The 20236-nt window shown below is 36.2% G+C and overlaps 1 protein-coding gene across 2 annotated transcripts in view; it reads right to left on the minus strand.

The window, feature by feature from the left end:
* OLA1 (Obg like ATPase 1) overlaps nucleotides 1–20236 on the minus strand; it is a 173599-nt gene that overhangs the window by 128866 nt on the left and 24497 nt on the right. For both annotated transcript variants that reach the window (XM_003949919.6, XM_515918.8), the window contains one exon: nucleotides 19061–19188. In XM_003949919.6, the coding sequence (XP_003949968.2) occupies nucleotides 19061–19188 (128 nt within the window). The remainder of the gene's footprint in view (nucleotides 1–19060; nucleotides 19189–20236) is intronic.

Consider the following 20236-nt stretch of genomic DNA (forward strand, 5'->3'; position numbering starts at 1 on the left):
ATTTTTATATTTTTAGTAGAGACGAGGTCTCACCATCTTGGCCAGGCTGGTCTTGAACTCCTGACCTCGTGATCCACCCGCCTTGGCCTCCCAAAGTGCTGGGATTACAGGTGTGAGCCACTGTGCCCAGCCAGTAATTATTTTTAAAAAGCAAATTTAGGCCAGGCGCAGTGGCTCACGCCTGTAATCCCAGCACTTTGGGAGGCCGAGGCGGGCGGATCACAAGATCAGGAGATCGAGACCATCCTGGCTAACATGGTGAAACCCCGTCTCCACTAAAATTACAAAAAATTAGCCGGGTGTGGTGGCGGGCGCATGTAGTCCCAGCTACTCGGGAGACGCAGGAGAATGGCATGAACGCAGGAGGCAAAGCTTGCAGTGAGCCGAGATGGCACCACTGCTCTCCAGCCTGGGCGACAGAGCGAGACTCTGTCTCAAAAAAAGAAAAGCAAATTTAATAAATCCTTTTGGAAATCAACATGGTATTGTATAACAAGAGCCACTAGAAGAGAAATATAATCTTTGATTCATTAATTTATCTCCAATAAATACTTTGTAAGGAAAAATTCAATAAAGATAAAAATATAAATGGATAAAGTCACTCACTAAAGAGCTACCTATAATAGCAAAATAACTGAAAACATCCAGCTGTCTAAAAATTAGAGAATGATAAATCGTACACCATTGAGACAACGAAATATTATTCCTTCACTAAAGCTATTATTAATAATAAAGCTATTCCAAAACAAGAAAAATGTTTTAAGATATAATATTCATAAAAAAACTTTAAGAAATAGATATACAGTAGAGGAAAGATAGAAGTTTTGCTAAAAATCTTGATTCCGCCACTTAGCAGCTGTGTGATTTTTTGACAAATTTTTAAATTCTCCGAGAATCAGTTTCCCCATCTCTAAAATGCGGTAATAATATGAAATTTATAGGTTCCTAGGAGAATCAAATTATATCACCATAAAGTTTCTGGCCCCCTAACATCAATAAATTCCCTTCCCTGTTACTCAGTTGACTCCCTTCCCATTACAGCACCATAAGTATATAAACAGCAGGTCATATCTAAAACGGTGTTAAAGTGTTAAGATTGTGGTTCTACATTTAAATTATCGCATATAGTAAACTTCCTTATTGGTATATCTTCCTCAGTTCTTTAAAAGTCATCAACCCCTGGTATAGCTGTTACCCTGAATATAACACTGCTTCAATTTTTTAAAAATCATATTCAAAATAATTTCAATTTAGAGTTCTTTCCCAAATGAAATTGTTACCTACAATACACAAATCAGAATTCAGCCTATATATACAAAAATGGGGAAAAAAAACAAGTTAGGAAAATGGGCGGAGAAGATTTCAAGACACCTGCCCTGCACCTTCACACCTAATACTTTTTAAAAATATACTTGAACATTGAGTTAATTGGAAGATAAAGAACACTATTCCCAGAAATCTATAAAGTAATCCCTAGTTTTTGATTCTACTCATCTGGCAACCTGAAATGCAAGAGAAGACCTTCATAGCTGAACTGAACAGAAGGTGGATACAGTTGTCCTTTTCACCTCTGGAACTAGGGAAGAGGAACAAGACCATCTCCCCTGACCTAACCCCTTACCTGTGAGAAATACAAACAAAATATCTAAATCTCTGCTGGTTCAATGGGGTCTTCCTTAGGTACTATGGCAAGAGCTGAGTCAGTCAAATCCAGGACAGTCAGGTAATGTTCCTTCCTGCCACAGAGTGAGCAAGGACAGCAAAGACAGAGTTGGAGTGGGAGGAGAAGATGGACCAGTCAAGGGGACACCATGGCCCTGAATAAACAAATTCCAGGCACATGGACAGTCTGGGGATTCTGAGGGGAAGCCCTGACATCGCCAATGTAGAGACAGAAAACTTGTGATTATTTTGACCAGTCCTGCAACACAGCCTACAGCCCATAGAGCCTTAGAGCCCTATAGCCCTGCCTTTCCTTCAACTGCCAGGGCTAGCAAACGGCACTACCAAGCCATAAGCTCAAAATTATAAGTCACTGACGTAGGAAAACTGTATCTGGCATGCAATGAGTGGTGTAAAGGCATCAATGTAAAATTTGAAAAAGGACAGTTATAAGGAAATGAAGATTCACTTTAATAAAACACAAATGCTCAACTGATTTCATTCATCCAAGTTACATACAACAACGAATGCCTTCATTTTCAAAACCAAATCAGTCTCAATACTTACATTTTTAAGTTATAATGACAGCATTCTGACAAGAAAAATGAGGTTCAAACTTGATGCTAAGTTGGGCACAGTGGTGCAAGCCTGCAGTCCCAGCTACTCAGGAGGCTGAGGCAGGAAGATTGTTAGTGCCCAGAAATTTGAAGACAGCCTAGGCAACATGGTGAGACCTTATCTCTTAAAAAAACAAACAAACAAACAAACAAAAACTGATCATTAAAGATCAAGAGACTCTCCAGTACCTTAGAAGTTGCCCTCACATCCCTGAGGAATTTCAAGATACCAGAGTTTCTGTATCAGAACCCAGTCAGCTATTTTGGGCAGAGAGGACAGGAAAGAAGACCTTTAAAAACATGTCAGAAAAGATATTCCAGAAAAAAATACAAACGCCTCAATCACCAATCACTTAGATATCAGACCACCATGAATGAATATAAGGATATATTCATGCAATTAAATTGTAAATAGCCAGTAGATTAAATAGCTTCATACAATATTACAATGCAAAGTAGAAGGAACTGCTTCCTACTGCTGCAATATTTTCCACAGTAAACAGAAGTTGGTTATTAGAATGCATTGTATATGTAGATGAGAACCACTGCATAATTACTTAACCCATTGAATTTGTACTGAAGAAACAAAGAAAACATATGGTTTTTGGTCAGATTGTTTACTGCAATCCAATACTAGAGTAATTTAATAAATACTGCTGAAAAAGAAAATTACAGGACCCAAGGAAAAAACTCCATTATTTTAGGATACAATCAAAGACAGCTTTATATTGGCAATTTGTGTCTAGGCAAAAATGTGTGACTCATTTAAAACTTTTAAATGATGTGCTTATGGCGGAGGAAGGTGGGCTCTTGAAAATAGTAATTTATGTTCATGGTTACTAAAGGTGATTTACAAGACATATAAACAACACCTAACTTAACCTAAGTTGCGGGGGGGAGCAATTAAATGAAGGCATTTTTACCTTCTCATTTAGCAGTTCAATAAAGCTGTAATGCCTTAAGGGCTACAATTCCATATAAACTAAAAAGGCAACTTAGAAACTATTTTTTCATCAGTGCCACCTTCACCTCTTTTTAACCAAACACCCACAACAAAACTAAAGTAGCTCTCTGGAATCTTATTTTTAAAGCCCTGAGCAATTTAAACATATGAAATTCAAACAGATACAGAGGAACAGTGATATAAAACAGAATGAAGTCACATCTGTCATTAATAACAAAGGAAAAAGGATAAGGGCTTTTATTTTTCCTAGCCAAAAATTCTAACCATTTGCACAAAAATCACCTACATCGATTGATGTTAGTTCTATTTCCTTAAGAACTTGTCTGACCAGCCTATGAGTGGTGAAGGCCAAGGGAGAAGTGAAATCAGTCAATGGTGAATATCACATTTGGGGAGATGGGGGCAAGAGATGGAATTATTTTTCTAATAACTATAAAACTGTATAGATCTTTCAAAATAAAGAGTGACATCAAAACCAGTACAGCTAGCAGTTATTCAAAAAAATTGATATGCTCTACTTACTAAAATAGACTCTTTTAAGGAAAATACAGATTGAAAAGTAAAATCAAACAGAAATTAAATTATTGGCTAAAAAAACTTAAGTCTAACATTGCAAATATCATTATGAGAGAAAATAAGTAAAGTTGACTCTTGAACAACACAGGTTTGAACTGCACAGATTCACTTAAACACAGACCTTTTCAACCAAATGTGGACAGAAAATACAGTATTGGCCCAATGCAAAATATAGGCACTCGTGGAACTGATCTCCCTACATATAGCGAGGGACGACTGTAATGCATTTCTATGTTACAAAATTTGCACACTTTATTTAGATTTGCAAAGGACATTAAGGCTCATAAATACAGTTCACCTATAACCTTTATCATCCACGACTTTATAAATACAGCAAAAAAATTGATGTTACTGCTGGGAGAAGGATGCGTAGAAAACAACAAAATGATCTGCTATAATCACTTGGCTGATCAGCCTCTGAGCTCTAGCCATTCAAATTAATGGGTCAGCAAAATTACAAGTAAATATCATGTCCTGTATCTTCAGAATCGCTTAAAAATAGTCCAAACCATTATTATTAAATTAGAAAAGGTCAAGGGTCTACTATAATGCCTATATTTCTACTTTCCCTCAACTTCTTTGCCCCAAAAAGGGGTAGTATGAATTTTCCTCCCTCTGAAAAATGCACCTCTGAAAATGCGCCTCTCTAATCAGCTATACAACATACCACGTAGCAATCATCTTTGCTATTCATGACTCTCTTCCTCTCACCTCAGAAGAATATAGGGCTTAGTCTGTCCAAGATGTTTCAAAATCGAATTCGGTGTTAAAGCTTTTTTATGGTCACCAATATCAATTTACCATGTGATGGGAGCAAAGCAGTACCAGGAGTCAAATTGAAAATTTTAAAAGCTGAAAGTAGATTATACATTTCCCTCTTATTCAAAGCTCTCCCACCAAACCTGATGCTCACCAGTGGTACTATCAGCATAAGGCGTGCTCTGTTTACTCTATATATCTGTACTCCCTCCTCCATGCATATCCATCACCAACTTCCACACACACAACTTCTTATCTATTCCCTTAGCCAGGTTCTCTTCTCAGAACTTTGGCAGAAAGGACAATAGCTTTAATGTATCAGAGCATCAAATAAATGGACAATATACAAAAACTGCGTAAAGTTAGTAAAAACACTACCATCAACTCTATACTCATGTCTACGTCTTTCAAGTCTGTCCCTTCCTTTCTATTTTGAGGCCTCTAACATGGACTGTTAAAACAATGCATTCTCTGGGCATGGTGGCGCATGACTGTAGTTTCAGCTATTGCTTGTGAGACTGAGACAGTAGGACTGCTTGAGCTTAGAAATTTGAGACCACCCTGGGCAACAAACATCATGAGATCCAGCTTCTAAATAAATAAATAAACAAAACAATGTTTTCACTAATCACCCATCTTATAGTCTTCTTCAAATCTAATACATTTCCTGAAACACTTACGAAGCTATACACTTGCCAGCATAAAAATCATCAATACATTCTACTACTCATAAAAATAATTCTGTATTTTCATCCTGATATCTATATAACCTGACCCAAACTATCTCTAGAGCTTCTATCTCTCTCTGATATATGACTAATTTTATATACCATTCATCTGGCCACTTATCACATGCTGTTTTTCATATCCCAAGTATACATAATTTCCAATTTTTTTTCTAAGCAAATGAAAGGGCCCAAGAATCCTGGGCCAGGCTAGGTTTCCTGAGCACACAGAGTGGGCACATTGGGCTAGCTGCCAAATCAAGGGTCAGCAAGAAACATCAACTCCAAAGGAGCAGGGAGAGATTAAAAACTCGGGCTGAAGCAGAGGTGAACAATTTAAGATAAGGAGATTCAAGAAGTAGGGGCAAAAGAGACTCTATTGGTAGCTGCATACAGTAGAATCTTGGGCTCTAAAGAAAAAATAATCATAATGTTGGTTCACTGTCCCCTCCCAGGTGGCCTAATAAGACTGTAAAGGTGAAGATCTTAGAATTTTCCTAAATGAAGAAATAAATTGATGTAATTATAAATTGATATATTTTTAGAATAGTAATTTCACTTGGGATCTATCCTTCAGAACTATTCACATAAGTTTGCAAAAGAATAACGTGAATGTTCTGTGTAACAATGTTCACTTCAGAATTGTTTATAACAATATTATAAGGAACTATTAACCAATGATATATCCATATAATGAAATCTGTATAGCTGCTAAAAAATAAAGTATCAATATTGACAAGGAAAGATGAAAAAATTATATCAAAGATCAAATTAAATCATCAAGGAAGTATATACAGAATTATTCTACATGTGGGAAAAAATTAACAACAATTTACATTAAGATATATTCAAGAATAAAAACAAACTTGGAGGCATATGCTCCAAAACTGACAGTAGATGTCATAGGATTTCACTTTCTACATTATATCTATCATATTTTAATTACTGAAAACGAATACTGTACAACATACATGTGCTACACATATAATCAGGAGAAGAAAAGCATATGTCCTTTCTGATTTTAAAAACAAGGAAAAGCAGTTACTTCTGGAGACTGGGAACAGGGGCAAACATGAAATTTTATTTTGAACCTTAATTATTTCCTATTTTGTTTAAAATAGGCATACATCATTTAGAATTTTTATATATTACATATACATTTTTTAACATGTATTACAAAGTTACAATTAATTTTTTTAAGTAATAGCATTTGTTTGGTCATTTATAATCAAAAGGAGTGCAAAACTGATAAAACCAAAACTGTCTACTCATAAGGTATAAGGGAAAGGGGTGTAAACACATAATTAAGTCATAACTTTATATGTGCTATAGAATGACCCTCATTTTTTCTAAAACACAAGTTTTTGTACCTAAATTGCATACAGTTAAATCTACTATAAGGGAATGCTTTTTGCTAGCAAGTAGATGACTACTGATTATATCAAACAACAGTGGCTGGCATAACTAGCATAGGTTTTCCTTTGCTTTGACAAATCAAGAAAAGAATTTTGTTTAGGTGATTCTGCACTGCATATATTAAAACAACTGGTATAAAGACAATAAGATTGCTGAAATCTACTTAAAAGGCTGTGCTTCTTCCTCTATCATCATTCTTACCTTTGAAAAAGAAAAGGCCATATGAAATGCAATACTGAATTCTCAATGATGTTCCCTCCAGCTTTGCATCCTTCTAAGTCCAGCTTAAGTTAAGTGGCCACTTCCTGGCTCTACCTGGCAGAGGATAGACAAGGCCCCTTCACACTCCTGAGGTGGAAGGAGGAAGCTAGATAATATTCCCTCACCAAGAATACACAGAATAGGGAAAAGGCAGTTGCGTGCAAAGAAATTCATTTGTTATTAGGACAAAGAGGTAAGGGCAGCCGTCCCTTCCCTTAGCCTCCCTTCCTCCTCCCCACAACACATACACACACACACTCCCTCTCTCTTTCTCTCACTACACTAAAGTTTCTTAGAATATCACTTTATGGTAGAACAGAGTGTACAAACATAACACTATGAGAACAATCGAGGAAGTAAGTTCTCTAACAACAGAACCCACTAAGTTCATTATCTGAGGGTAAACCCCTTACCTAAATCATCCTGGTAGAACCACCATGATTAGCCCAGCTTAAAAAACAAACATTTTAGAAATACATTATTGATAACTCCATACATCACATCATTCTAAGCCAAAATCATCCTATCATTGTTTTAATGCAGAACTCTAGAAAATTATATTTGAATCATTTGTACATATCATATCCAAAACTGGTATTTAAAATGAAAAATTCCTCATATTTAAAAATCAGAATAATACATATTCACTTTTTTAAAAGCAAAGGGTCTAAAATGAAAAATAAAAATTACCCATTTCTCCCTCCACCCCAGTTCTATTTTTCAGAAATCTATCAGTAGTATAATGTATCTTTTTCAAATTTTTTTCTATGCTTATAGTACAGGACTTGGCTGTCCAATACTGTAGCAAGTAGCCACAAGATATTAAGTACCATTAAGTTATTAAGAAGTACTTGAAATATGGCTAGTCCATACTGACATACTGACATATTGAAATAATATTTTTGGTTACATTAAATATTATTAAAATTGATTTCACCTGTTTCTTTTTAACTTTTTTAATGTGGCTATCAGAAAAATTTTAAATTACATATGTAGCTCACATTTATGGCTTTTATTATATTTCCATTGGTCAGCACTGGTACAAAGGCAAACAGTGCTGTTTTTAGAGTCAGACTTGCCTTATTGAGTACTACTCCCAACTACAGACATGAGTTGCTTAATAATGGGGACACATGTGAGAAATGCATCTTCAGGCAATTTCATCATTATGTGAACATCATAGAGGGTACTTACACAAACCTAGATGGTATAACCTACTACACACCTAGGCTAAATGGTATAGCCTATTGCTCCTAGGCTACAAACCTGTATAGCATGTTACTATACTGAATACTGAAAGCACTTGTAACACAATGGTAAGTATTTGTGTATCTAAACATATTTAAATATAAAGTACAGTAAAAATGCAGTATAAAAGACAAAAAAAATCATACATCTGTATAGGGCACTTGCCATGAATGAAACTTACAGACTAGAAGTTGCTCTGGCTAAGTCAGTGATTGAGTGGTGAGTGAATGTGAATGACTGGAACATTGCCATAGACAAGTGTAGACTTTATAAACCATGTACATTTAGGCTATTCTAAATTTATGTTAATTTTTTTCTTCAATAATCAATTAACCTTAGCTTACCATAACTTTTTACTTTATAAACTTTTTAATTTTTTTAACGTTCGGACTCTTGTAATAACAATTAGCTTAAATCACAAACACATTGTACAACTGTATAAAAATATTTTCTTTATATTATCTATAAGCTTTTTTCCATTTTTTAAATTTTATTTTTATTTTTAAACCTTTTTGTTAAAAACTAAGACACAAATACACACAGTAGCCTAAGCTTACACAGGGTGAGGATCATCAGTGTCACTGTCTTCCACCTCCACACCTTGTCCCACTGGAAGGTCTTCAGGGGCAATAACACCCATGGAGCTGTCATCTCCTATGATAACAATGGCTTCTTCTGGATAGCTCCTGAAGGACCTGCCTGAGGCTGTTTTACAGTTAACTGTTCTTTTTAATAACTAGAAAGAGTACACTCTAACGAGAAAAAGTATAGTGACTGAAATTCACACAAAAAGTTCAAAATAAATCCACAGGCAGAAAATTTAACTACAACAATTGGTGACCAGAACTCAGGAAAGAATAGGGCAATATATTCCCTACTCCCACCATCACCGTCAAACACACATACACACATACATGCACACGCAAACTTAGCTGAAAATAAATTATATTTGAAATTTTGTTTTCCACAACTATAACTAATTATATACCAGTCCCATATATGAGACCCTCCTACTATACGTTTCTAAACCGGGAAGAAAACTGTCCCATAGCTCAGAAAGCAACACTCTTGCTTCTAGTCTCCAAGGTCATATCTCTAAGTACCTATTGAGAAACCTTAACAAGTTTTATCTGTGAATAGCCTGACAGTAGGTATAGTGATACTGCCAAAGGTGCTATGCTTCAAATAACACACAAATGTCTTAGATTCCTGTTGAAATGTAACTTCAAAACTTCTAACGACAGCTTTAAAAAGTTAAGAATCTTTACTCAGTGATCTTTATGTGTCAAAAGAAAAAAAAAGGCTATGGATTTGGTGAAATCAATAGCTTCATCATATTCAAATATTTAAAAATCCAGCAATAGTAAGTTATACTGCTTCCAAAAACTGGCGAAGTCATATTGGCTCAATGAGCCCTAGAGAAAAAGTTAGTGGTTTTTCCAAATAACGCACCCTGCTTTCAGATAAGTTACTGTATGTATGAATTTAAAAAGAATTTGCTTCCTATAAAATGATTGCTGTTTCCTTCTCCTGTATTTAATCTTTGGCAGGCCGTTTTATCTGAGCATGATTCTGTTTACTGAAGATGAAAGAGAAAAATCTATCATAAAAGTTTTTTTAAAAAGGGTATTCATTAGCAATGTCATTTGAAATTTTTTAAAAGTACATGTGAATGTACTTAATGCCACTGAACTCTATACTTAAAAATTATTAAGTAGCAAATTTTATGTTAACCATAATTTTTTTAAATATAAAAAATGAAAAAAGTGTTGAAATTTAAAACCTACTTTCACCAAAAAAAAAAACCCAACAATGCATCATTAAAAACAATAAAGCAAGGCCAGGCGCAGTACCTCACGCCTGTAATCCCAGCACTTTGGGAGGCCGAGGCAGGCAGATCATTTGAGGTCAGGAGTTGGAGACTAGCCTGGCCAACATGGTAAAACTCCGTCTCTACTAAAAATTCAAAAATTGGCCAGGCGTGGTGGTGCACGCCTGTAGTCCCAGCTACTCAGAGGGCTAAGGCATGAGAATAGCTTGAACCCAGGAGGCAGAGGTTGCAGTGAGCCAAGACTGTGCCACTGCACTCCAGCCTGGGCAACAGAGAGAGACTCCGCCTCAAAAAAATAAATAAATAAACAGTACTAACTAAGCAAAGTGCTATAAAAATATTCATTATTATAATTGTAAGTTGCACTTAGTAGTTTGGTCAGGTAGGCCTCTTGGTTGCCCTAGGGTTATATCTTAACCTAAGATCCTGCCTCTCAAACTGGGGACTGCTGGAAGTACAGAAAACAAAAAACCATGAGATTCTAAAAACTTTTCCTTGAAGTAAAGTGTGTGGCACTACACCACGTACCAAAAGTCATCATGTTCCTTATCCTTTGTGGTTAGGGCCCTTGGGTGGAAAAATTTAACAAACACAAGAGTCTTGCCATTTTCATATTATCCTGTATTTTCCAGACATTTTATATGTTTCAGAAATAGGCAGCTCTGCCCGTTAGTTCAAAATTTAGTTTGGTTTAACACAAAATTTTGTTAAGCATTTTAAAAAGGGGCTGGGTGTGGTGGCTCATGCCTGTAATCCCAGCACTTTGGGAGGCCGAGGTGGGTGGATCACCTGAGGTCAGGAGTTCGAGACCAGCCTGGCCAACATGGTGAAACCCCGTCTCTACTAAAAATACAAAAATTATCTAGGCATGGTGGCAGGTGACTGGAATTCCAGCTACTCGGGAGGCTGAGGCAAGAGAATTGCTTGAACCCAGGAGGTGGAGGTTGCAGTGAGTCAAGATCACGCCATTACAATCCAGCCTGGGCGACAGAGTGAGACTGTCTCAAAAAAAAAAAAAAAGAATTTTTAAAAAGCAAACTTGGGAAGAAAATAAGAGCAATATTTCCAAAACAACAAGAATGAAAAGAACATTCTGGTATTTAAAGACACCTAAAAGATCCATAAAAGAATAAGGGAGCTTTTGGGGTGATGAAAGTGTTCTGTAGCCATACTCTTGTGGTGGTTTTATGAATCTATAAGCATGTTAAATTCATAGAACTGTAAACCCAGAATGTTACGTTACTGTATGACAATTTGTAAAATAAAATATGTAAACTCCTGAACTTTACAAATATTTTTAAATGCTTCACATAACAAATTTACTAATAAACTCGTCAATAAATACTTCAGTTCATCCTTGAACTTAGGTTTGAATTTCAAGGGTTTGAATTTCAAGGATTCACTTACACACAGACTTTTTTTCAATAACTATAATGGAAAAATTTTTGAAGATTTGCAACAATTTGAAAAAACTTGTAGATGAAACATGTAGCCTAGAAATATGGAAAAAAATAAGAAAAAACTAGGTATGCCATGCATGCATAAAATATACATAGATACTTGTCAATTTTATCACTTACTACTGTAAAACATATACAACTCTATTATAAAAAGTTAAAATTTATCAAAACTTAGACACACTTACAGACCATACATGGAACCATTCACATTTAAGGGAAATGTAAATAAACTAAAAATGCCATATAAAATCATAACTGCATAAAGTTAACTGTAGTCCATATTGTACTACCACAATTATTTCACAGCCACCTCCGGTTGCTATTGGGATAAGCTTGAGTGTTGCGAGTATCCTTATCTTAAAACACTGTGAGACATTAATCATCATCACATGAGCAGTTCATTTCTCCAGTAAATCGTGTATTGCTGTAAAAAGTAATCCCTTGAGGTTCCTGCATATTAATATTTTTCATCACGGTCGCAATACTATAAATGTTGAATAACATAAGCCAGGCAAGTGGCTCACACCTGTAATCCCAGCACTTTGGGAGGCCAAGGCAGGAGGACTGCTTGAGCCCAGGAGTTTGAGACCAGCCTGGCAACACAGCAAGACCCTGTATCTACAAAAAAAAACATATATATATAATTAGCTGGGTATCGTGGTGCACACCTGTAGTCCTAGCTACTTGAGGGGCTGAGGCAGGAGGATAACTTGAGCCAAGGAGTTCCAGGCTGCAATGAGCTATGATTGTACCACTGCACTCCAGCCTGAGCAACAGAGCTAAACCCTATCTCTAAAACAATAATAATAAAATAAAAAATAACATTATGGGACCTATACAAAGTGCTATTAGTGATGCTGGAAATGCTCCCAAGAAGCAGAGAAAAGTCATTGACAATACAAGAAAAAGGTGAACTGCTTGATATGGACTATAGACTGAGGTCTGCACCTGGGGTTACTGCCATTTCAGACAAACAATTCATCTTGTGAATAGATGACAGTATCAATAAAATACAGTATAGTACTGTAAATGCATATTCTCTTCCTTTTTATTTTTAAGACAGGGTCTCACTCTGTCACCCAGGCTGGAGTACAGTGGCACAATCATAGCTCACCACAGCCTCAAACTCTTGGGCTCAAGCAATCCTCCTGCCTCAGCCTCTTGAGTAGCTAGGACTACAGGTGCACGCCACAATGTTGGCTAATGTTATCTTTTGTAGATGTGCATCTCTCTATGTTGACCAGGCTGGTCTCAAACTCCTAGACTCAAGCAATCCTCCTCCCTCAGCCTCCAAATGCTGGGATTACAAGCCTGAGCCACCGCACCTGGCCATGATTTTCTTGAAAACATTTTCTTTTCTCTAGCTTACTTTATTGTAAGAATATAGAATATAAATATATAACATACAAGATATGTGTTAATAGTTTATATTATTTGTAAGGCTTCCAGTCAGCAGTAGGCTATTTGTAGTTAAGTTTTTGGGGAGTTAAAAGTTATATCCAAATTTCAACTGTGCAAGGGTCAGCTCCCCTAACCCCAATATGTTCAAGGGTCAACTGTATTTTGGAATCAAGTTTAACAAATTCTGTAACTGAAAATATTTTGTACTTCCAAGACTGATGTATCAGAGAGAAATAATTTCACTACAATTGCACCAAAACCCAAAGTTCCTCATAAAATGTTAAGGCTCAAAAATAATCAGGTTTTATTTTTCCTTTCAATTTTTTTTTCTAGAGATGAGATCTCACTATGTTGCCCAGGCTGCTCTCGCACTCCTGGGCTCAACTAATCCACTCGCCTCAGCCTCCCAAAGTGCTAGGATTACAGGTATGAGCCACTATACCCAGCCCTATTTTCATTTTTAAATCAATACAAATAGCTGCACCAACCTGCTAATTATTATCTAAAAATATGACATTATTTCCAATGCTTACAGTGCTGAAACAAAGTAAACAGAGTACAAGCAAAGCTCCCCTAAAAGGAAAAGTATAAGAAAAGTTTTCTTTCCCACTTTTTTTGCTTTAATGAGGTGAAAGTGACATACAACAAAATGTGCAAAAAGTGTACAGTCAGATGTATACATGTCTTGACATATGCATACAACTGTGAAACCATCGCTACAAACAAGATTATGAGCATATCCACCACCCCCAAGAGTTTCCTCACAGCCCTTTATAATCCCTCTCTCTGCCCCTCCCCCAGGCTACCGTGATCTGCTTTCTAATTAGTATGCATTTTCTAGAATCTTATATAAATGGAATCATAGTATACGCTCTTTTTTTGGACTGCCTTCTTCCACTCAGCATAATTATTTTGAGATCCATCCATATTATTGTGTATAGAAAAATTTTTAATGCTGCATCTACCTGCTATATAAAATTAGTCCACATTTGCTGCAAACTGGGCTTACACACAAGATGAGAATCTTCAATTAACTATACGTGAAGCTTCACCTAGACAGCAGATTATTAGGTCATTCTTGAATTAGTATTCTCTTTCTTTTTTTTTTAAAGAAGCAAAGTCTCCCTGTGTTGCCCAGGCTACAGTGCAGTGGCTAGTCACAGACACAATCATAACACATTACAACCTCAACTACTGGGCTCAAACAACCCTCGGGCCTCAGCCTTCTGAGTAGCTAGGATTACCAGCATGTGCCACTGCAACTGGCTTTGAATTTTTTTTTTCAGCTCCTTACTATCAATGAAGAACCAATATTTTTTTGGAAAAGTATTCCAAGGATTTAAACTAGGGCAAGAAAAATAAGTGACCCTCCGATAAATGAAGACTGATTCTGTTTTCAAATTAAATTTAATAAGCAGACATTCATTTGTACTGTAAAAACACTTCTCACAAAGCTTTCCTGATGAAAAAAAAACCACCAGAATTAAAAGATGAGCGCTTGTAATTCCTCATGCAAATTGTGACAGTTGTTATATTTATTAAGTGTCAAAATAAGACCTAACTTTCACCTCAGCAGCACTTGTTTAGTGAAAGATAAACTCCCGTTTATATAGCTGAATCCATAGTTACGAGTTAGCATACAGTAACTTCAAAAATATACTTTAAAAAACTACAGTAACTCCAGATCTGCACATATTCAAACAAGAAAATAATCTTTCATTATTTCTACTATCTTGCATGTCCTCATTAGTACACTTTGCAAACAAACCTACTGAAAATAAAACTTCAGCGAAAACTCTAAATGACTAATGGGGGTAAGGATCTGAAATACCTTTACATTAGGCAGCAAACCCCAGGGGTGGGAAGGGACATTATTTGGGGGTAAACAAACTAAGTAACATGTATAGATTCTTTTAATCTTTTTTACTTTTTTAGAGAGAGGATCTTGTTGTCATCCAAGCTGGAGTACAGTGGTGCAATCACGGGTCATTGCAGCCTCGAACTCTTGAGCTCAAGTGATTCTCCTGCCTCAGCCTTGCAAGTAGCTGGAACTACAAGGCACAGGCCACCAAGGCCGGCTAATTTTTTTTTTTTTTTTTTTTTTTTTTTTTGTAGCAATGTGGTCTCCCTGTGCTTCCCGGGCCAATCTTGAACTCCTAAGCTCAAGTGATCTGCGTAGGTCTCCCAAAGTGCTAGGATTATAGGCATGAGCCACCACACCTGGGCAAATACATGTTGTGTGTGAAAGAAGCTTTACACATTACTGGCCAGACATGGTGGCTCATGACTGTCATCCCAGCACTTTGGCAGGCCAAGGCGGAGGACTGCTTGAGTCCAGGAGTTCAAGACCAGCCCGGATAACATAGCAAGACCCTGACTCTTTTAAAAAAAAAAAAAAAAAAAGTATTCTAAGTATTCTATATTGTTTATGCTCATACATCATCTAGGGAAATCATTATCAGTATCTTGGAAATATAGTTTTATACAAAATGAAAATTCAAACTATTGGCAACTTACTCCATTTTTATTTCCCTTTTTTTTTTTTTTTTTTTTTTTTTGCGATGGGTCTCACTCTGCCACCCAGGTTGGAGTGCAGTGGCGCAATGTTGGCTCACTGCAACTTCTGCCTCACAGGCTCAAGCAGCCCTCCCAATCCAGCCTCGAGTAGCTGAGACCACAGGCACATGCCACCATACCCAGGTAATTTTTTGTATTTTTGGTAGAGACAGGAGTCTAACCATGTTGCCCAGACTGGTCTTGAACTCAAGCAATCTGCCTGCCCCAGTCTCCCAAAATGCTGGGGTTACAGGCATGAGCCACCGTGCTCAGCCCATTTTGATTGGTTAAAACATTAAAAGTGCAACTCAACTGAATACTGTAATTGCAAAATAAGCTACTGGAACAATTTCATCTGCCTCCATCCCCACCTCAACTGTCCATTTAAAATCCTTTATATTTAGGCTGGGCACATTGGCTCACACCTGTAATCTCAGCACTTTGGGAGGCTGAGGTGGGCATATCACTTGAGGTGAGGAGTTCAGGACCAGCCTGGCCAACATGGTGAAATCCCGTCTCTACTAAAAATACAAAAAGTAGCCTGGTGTGGTGGTGTGCCTCTGTAATCCCAGGTATTGGAGAGGTTGAGGCACGAGAATTGCTAGAACCTGGGAGGTGGAGGTTTCAGTGAGCTGAGATGATGCCACTGCACTCCAGCCTGGGGGACAGAGCAAGACTCCGTCTCAAATAAATAAATAAAATCCTTTAGATTTAAGCCATTTGAGATGGATATCTTTAATATGGTGAACTTAATCACATCCCTAACTATATCCCTGGGCTCTTTTCCATCGCTCCTACTCCTCATCATTCATTCTAACCACCATGGCAGTTCTTAAGGCAGCAGGCTCCTTTCTACCATAGGGCCTTGAAACAAACCATTTACTCTGAATAATAATCTTTCCTTTCCTCCTTTTGCTAACTTAGTTCCCATTCAGCTTTTACCTCTCAGCATCACTGTCACCTCCTCAAGGTAACACTGCATACTCACACACATATTCCTTTCTCCTTGTACACAACTAGAAAGACATCTAATATTTATGTGACCATTTTATTCAATGTCTGTATCCTCCACTGTATTATAAGCTCATGAGAAAAATGGTCACATCTGTTTTTACTTACCAATACATCCCTCAGCATCTAGCACACTTATAAGAGTCAAATCAGTCAAATGAATAAGATAGAGTGATTTAAAGATTTAAAGCCAAAGCAAATCCACCAAGATGAGTATTTGCATTTTAAACAAGTATATGTGTTTGCAACAATGTATATATTTTACGTATTTCTAATAGCCAAGGGAAGTAAACAAGGTGAGGCAAAAGTTAATTTTTAAAAATTAATCAAATTAATGGAGAGAAACATGATATTAATAAATTAAAATTCAGTGATAAACTAAAACTTCTCATTAACAATTTTTTCTGTCCCCTAACTTTTGGATGTTCTAATAGAAAGCTGAAAAGTACTCTAAACACTAACATATATCTGACTGTTGAAATTAAAGAATTATCAATTTTCATAGCCTCAAAGTAATCCATAATCTTTCTAATCTCTACAAGTCTTTTTTTCTGACTATAAATCTAAGGATTTTTTAAAAATTCTGATTATAAATGTATCATTCAGTGCTCTATGTACTATACAATGATATATACACTGTATTTCATCAATTCTAAGATGCATATTTTGGCACTTTCACATTCTGAGATCAATCATTCTAAGAGAGCATAGTATCTACTTTAATTGGATTTTCTTTCCTTCCTTAATGATGGTATCTTTAGCCTGACTTAAATACAATATAGTATGTATGCTCCTCACCAAATTCATTTCCCCCCCACAAGGGTTAGAAAACCACATCAAATGAATATTATGTAAGAAAAAACAAAACCAGAGATGTTTTTATTACCAACATCATCAGGACCTTACCATCATCCTAAATTGCTCCAGCTTGGAAAATTTTAAGTCAAATATCCCTCCCTAACCACATGACAGCCTTACACTCAACCTACCTGTTATGAAACCTTATCAGGGAATCAGATCCATAAGCCTTCCATTTTTCAGTGCTCTCCTATTTTCACTCCCACTCTATTTTAAGTTCTTTTCCACCCATCAACTCACTTTCTCATACCCAAATCTTCAGTTCTCTTGCCCTGATCCTTCTGTCACGTGCGTCCTATCAATTCTACTTTCTGACAGACACCTATCAGGATGCCCCAACTACAAAATTTTTTAAATTGTCCCAAACTGAACTCATCATCATCTCTCTCAATACTTGCTGCTTTTTCTGTGTTTAACGTTTCAACAAATGGTATCACAATTCATTCAAGTGACCTGGTCCAGAAATCCAGGAGTCACACTTCACTCCACCTTCTCTATGAAATCCTCACATCAGTCATCAAAACCAGAAGAAAACCAGTCAGGAAAACAGACGTTCTGCCAATGTACAGGCTTTAGTTAAAACTTCTCTACAAAACTGGATCACTTCCCCATCACAGCCTCATTCTTTTATCTAGACTTTCCAGAGGTCTCACCATACCTTCACTCAAATTTAAACTACCTAGATCAATGCTTCTCAAATTGTCTGTCATGGGGTTTTGTAATACAATACAAATGAATTATATGGTTGGTACAAAAGTAATTGCAGTTTTGGGCATTATGTTGGAAAAATTGCAATTACTTTTGCACCAACCTAATACTAGGCAAACAAATCTTTTTTCTAGCCAGCTTATGCAAACCACAGAGGTAAATGGTGTTTTATAAAAGGCACACAAAAAGTACCGGCAGAATTTTATTATTACTTTATTCAAATGACCAAAAAATTAGTCAAATTGCTATATTTTCTAAATGCTCACTCTCAATTACTATAGTTATCTAGTTGAGGACCAGAAACAAATGCACTTAACCAGACCACAGCTGGCCCTCTCACCTCTAACTTGTGTTTTCTTGTTTCTATTAATTTGCTCATTATAATACTATTAACACAAAGTACAGCCTTGACCTAAGCCTTAACCTAAACTCTATTTTGTCAGAAAATTACTATGTGATTGGCTCACTTTTATAGTCAGTCAACAGAGCCCAAACTAAGCCACAGTTCTATTTTTTCTCTTTCCTTTTTATTCCTCTCTCCATAAGGACTAGCTGATCTATAGTTTCTCTTTAATCCTTTCATCTCTAATAGATAACCCAGAAGCCTTTCTCTGTTGTTAAATAATCAGAATCCCCTTCTCTAACAATTCTGCCTCCTTAACACACAGAAAAGCAATAAAGTTCCACAATTTAAGACAATTTCAGAATGCCTTTACAATGAACAAAGTTCCATATAGAAACACTTCTTGATTGCTCTAATCCAGAACAGGGAATAAAGTTCAATTAGAATATAATCTCAATGCAGCATATACTTGCTATGGAATAAGCCTTCAGATACGGAGATGATACTAAGTAACATTAAAGTCACAGATTTACAGACAAACCCAAGATTCATCTGGTAAAGCAAAGCAATCTTCCATTAGTCATTTCTAATTTTATTTGTGCACTAATGGAAAGAAAACACTGATCTGAATGAAATCAATGATTAAATAAACAACTGTACTTACGTGTTAGATGAAAGATGCCATCACAGGCACTAATATGAGATAAAAAAGCATTCCCCAGGCCCTGCCCATTGTGAGCTCCTTTCACAAGGCCAGCAATATCCACCACATTTAGAAAGGCAGGAATTTTGCTGAAAAACAAAAGATGGCTTTATTATAAAACAGTACTAAAAACTTATCTATCAACCAAATGAATTCTCCAAACATTTCACATAAATTCTTTCCTTTCTAGAACAATGGAACAATAATGATTTGATAAATGAATATCCACCCCTCCCCCCCAAAAAAAATTAGAAATGGCCTTGTAATACATTTGGACTTTCTTACCTAGGATAATAAGTGAGAAAACTAAAACAGAATAAATGTATTTATCGTGTTTCTGAAATTAAAACTCTTATCATTAATTTTACTATAAAGTTCTATTGGCACATGCATACACACTCAAAAGCGGTGAAGAATGTTTAGAGTATGCTGAGGTAATCATCATAAAATGAGCCAACTAACTTTGTGCCAGACACTAAATTAAGTATTCTACATGTATTATCTCACTTCGAAGTTCAAATTAACTCTATAAGATGGATGCTATTTATTAAGCCCACTTTACAGATAAGGAAATTATGCCTTAAAGGAGTTACGAAATCTATTGTATTCAAGATCACTCAGCCAGCAGTGACAAAACTGGGATTCAAACACAGGCTGTCTGGGTTTGCATTTGATCACCCACATGTTACATAGACAAAAAAAAAAAAAAAAAAAGCGTGTAATGCTGAGAACCAGTTATCAGCATAGTAATAACCTAGCTGTTGATAACAGCAACCAAATTAGGCTATATACAAAATAACCTTTGCTTTGCTAAATAAAGGCACATTTAACACCAGTTAAAAACCAAGTTAGGAAAATCAGTTTGCCATGTAAAAATGGAGATTTAAGTATATCAATAAATAAAAGCTACTTTTAATGTCATATGACAAAGGTATATATAATGTAATTGTGTATCCTTTGTCAATTTTCAAGAGCATTCATTTTTCAGAATGTCAATTTCACTACCCGATAAAATACAACATAAAAGTTCCACAAAAGACTTCCCTATTATTGGCATGGAAAATGAGTCCTTTCAAAATAATTATTCTATGAAGTATTACAGATTGAAATTACTTGATTATTGTTACCACCAAATCC

This window comes from Pan troglodytes, chromosome 13, assembly GCF_028858775.2.
Source record: "Pan troglodytes isolate AG18354 chromosome 13, NHGRI_mPanTro3-v2.0_pri, whole genome shotgun sequence".
Lineage (NCBI taxonomy): Eukaryota > Metazoa > Chordata > Mammalia > Primates > Hominidae > Pan > Pan troglodytes.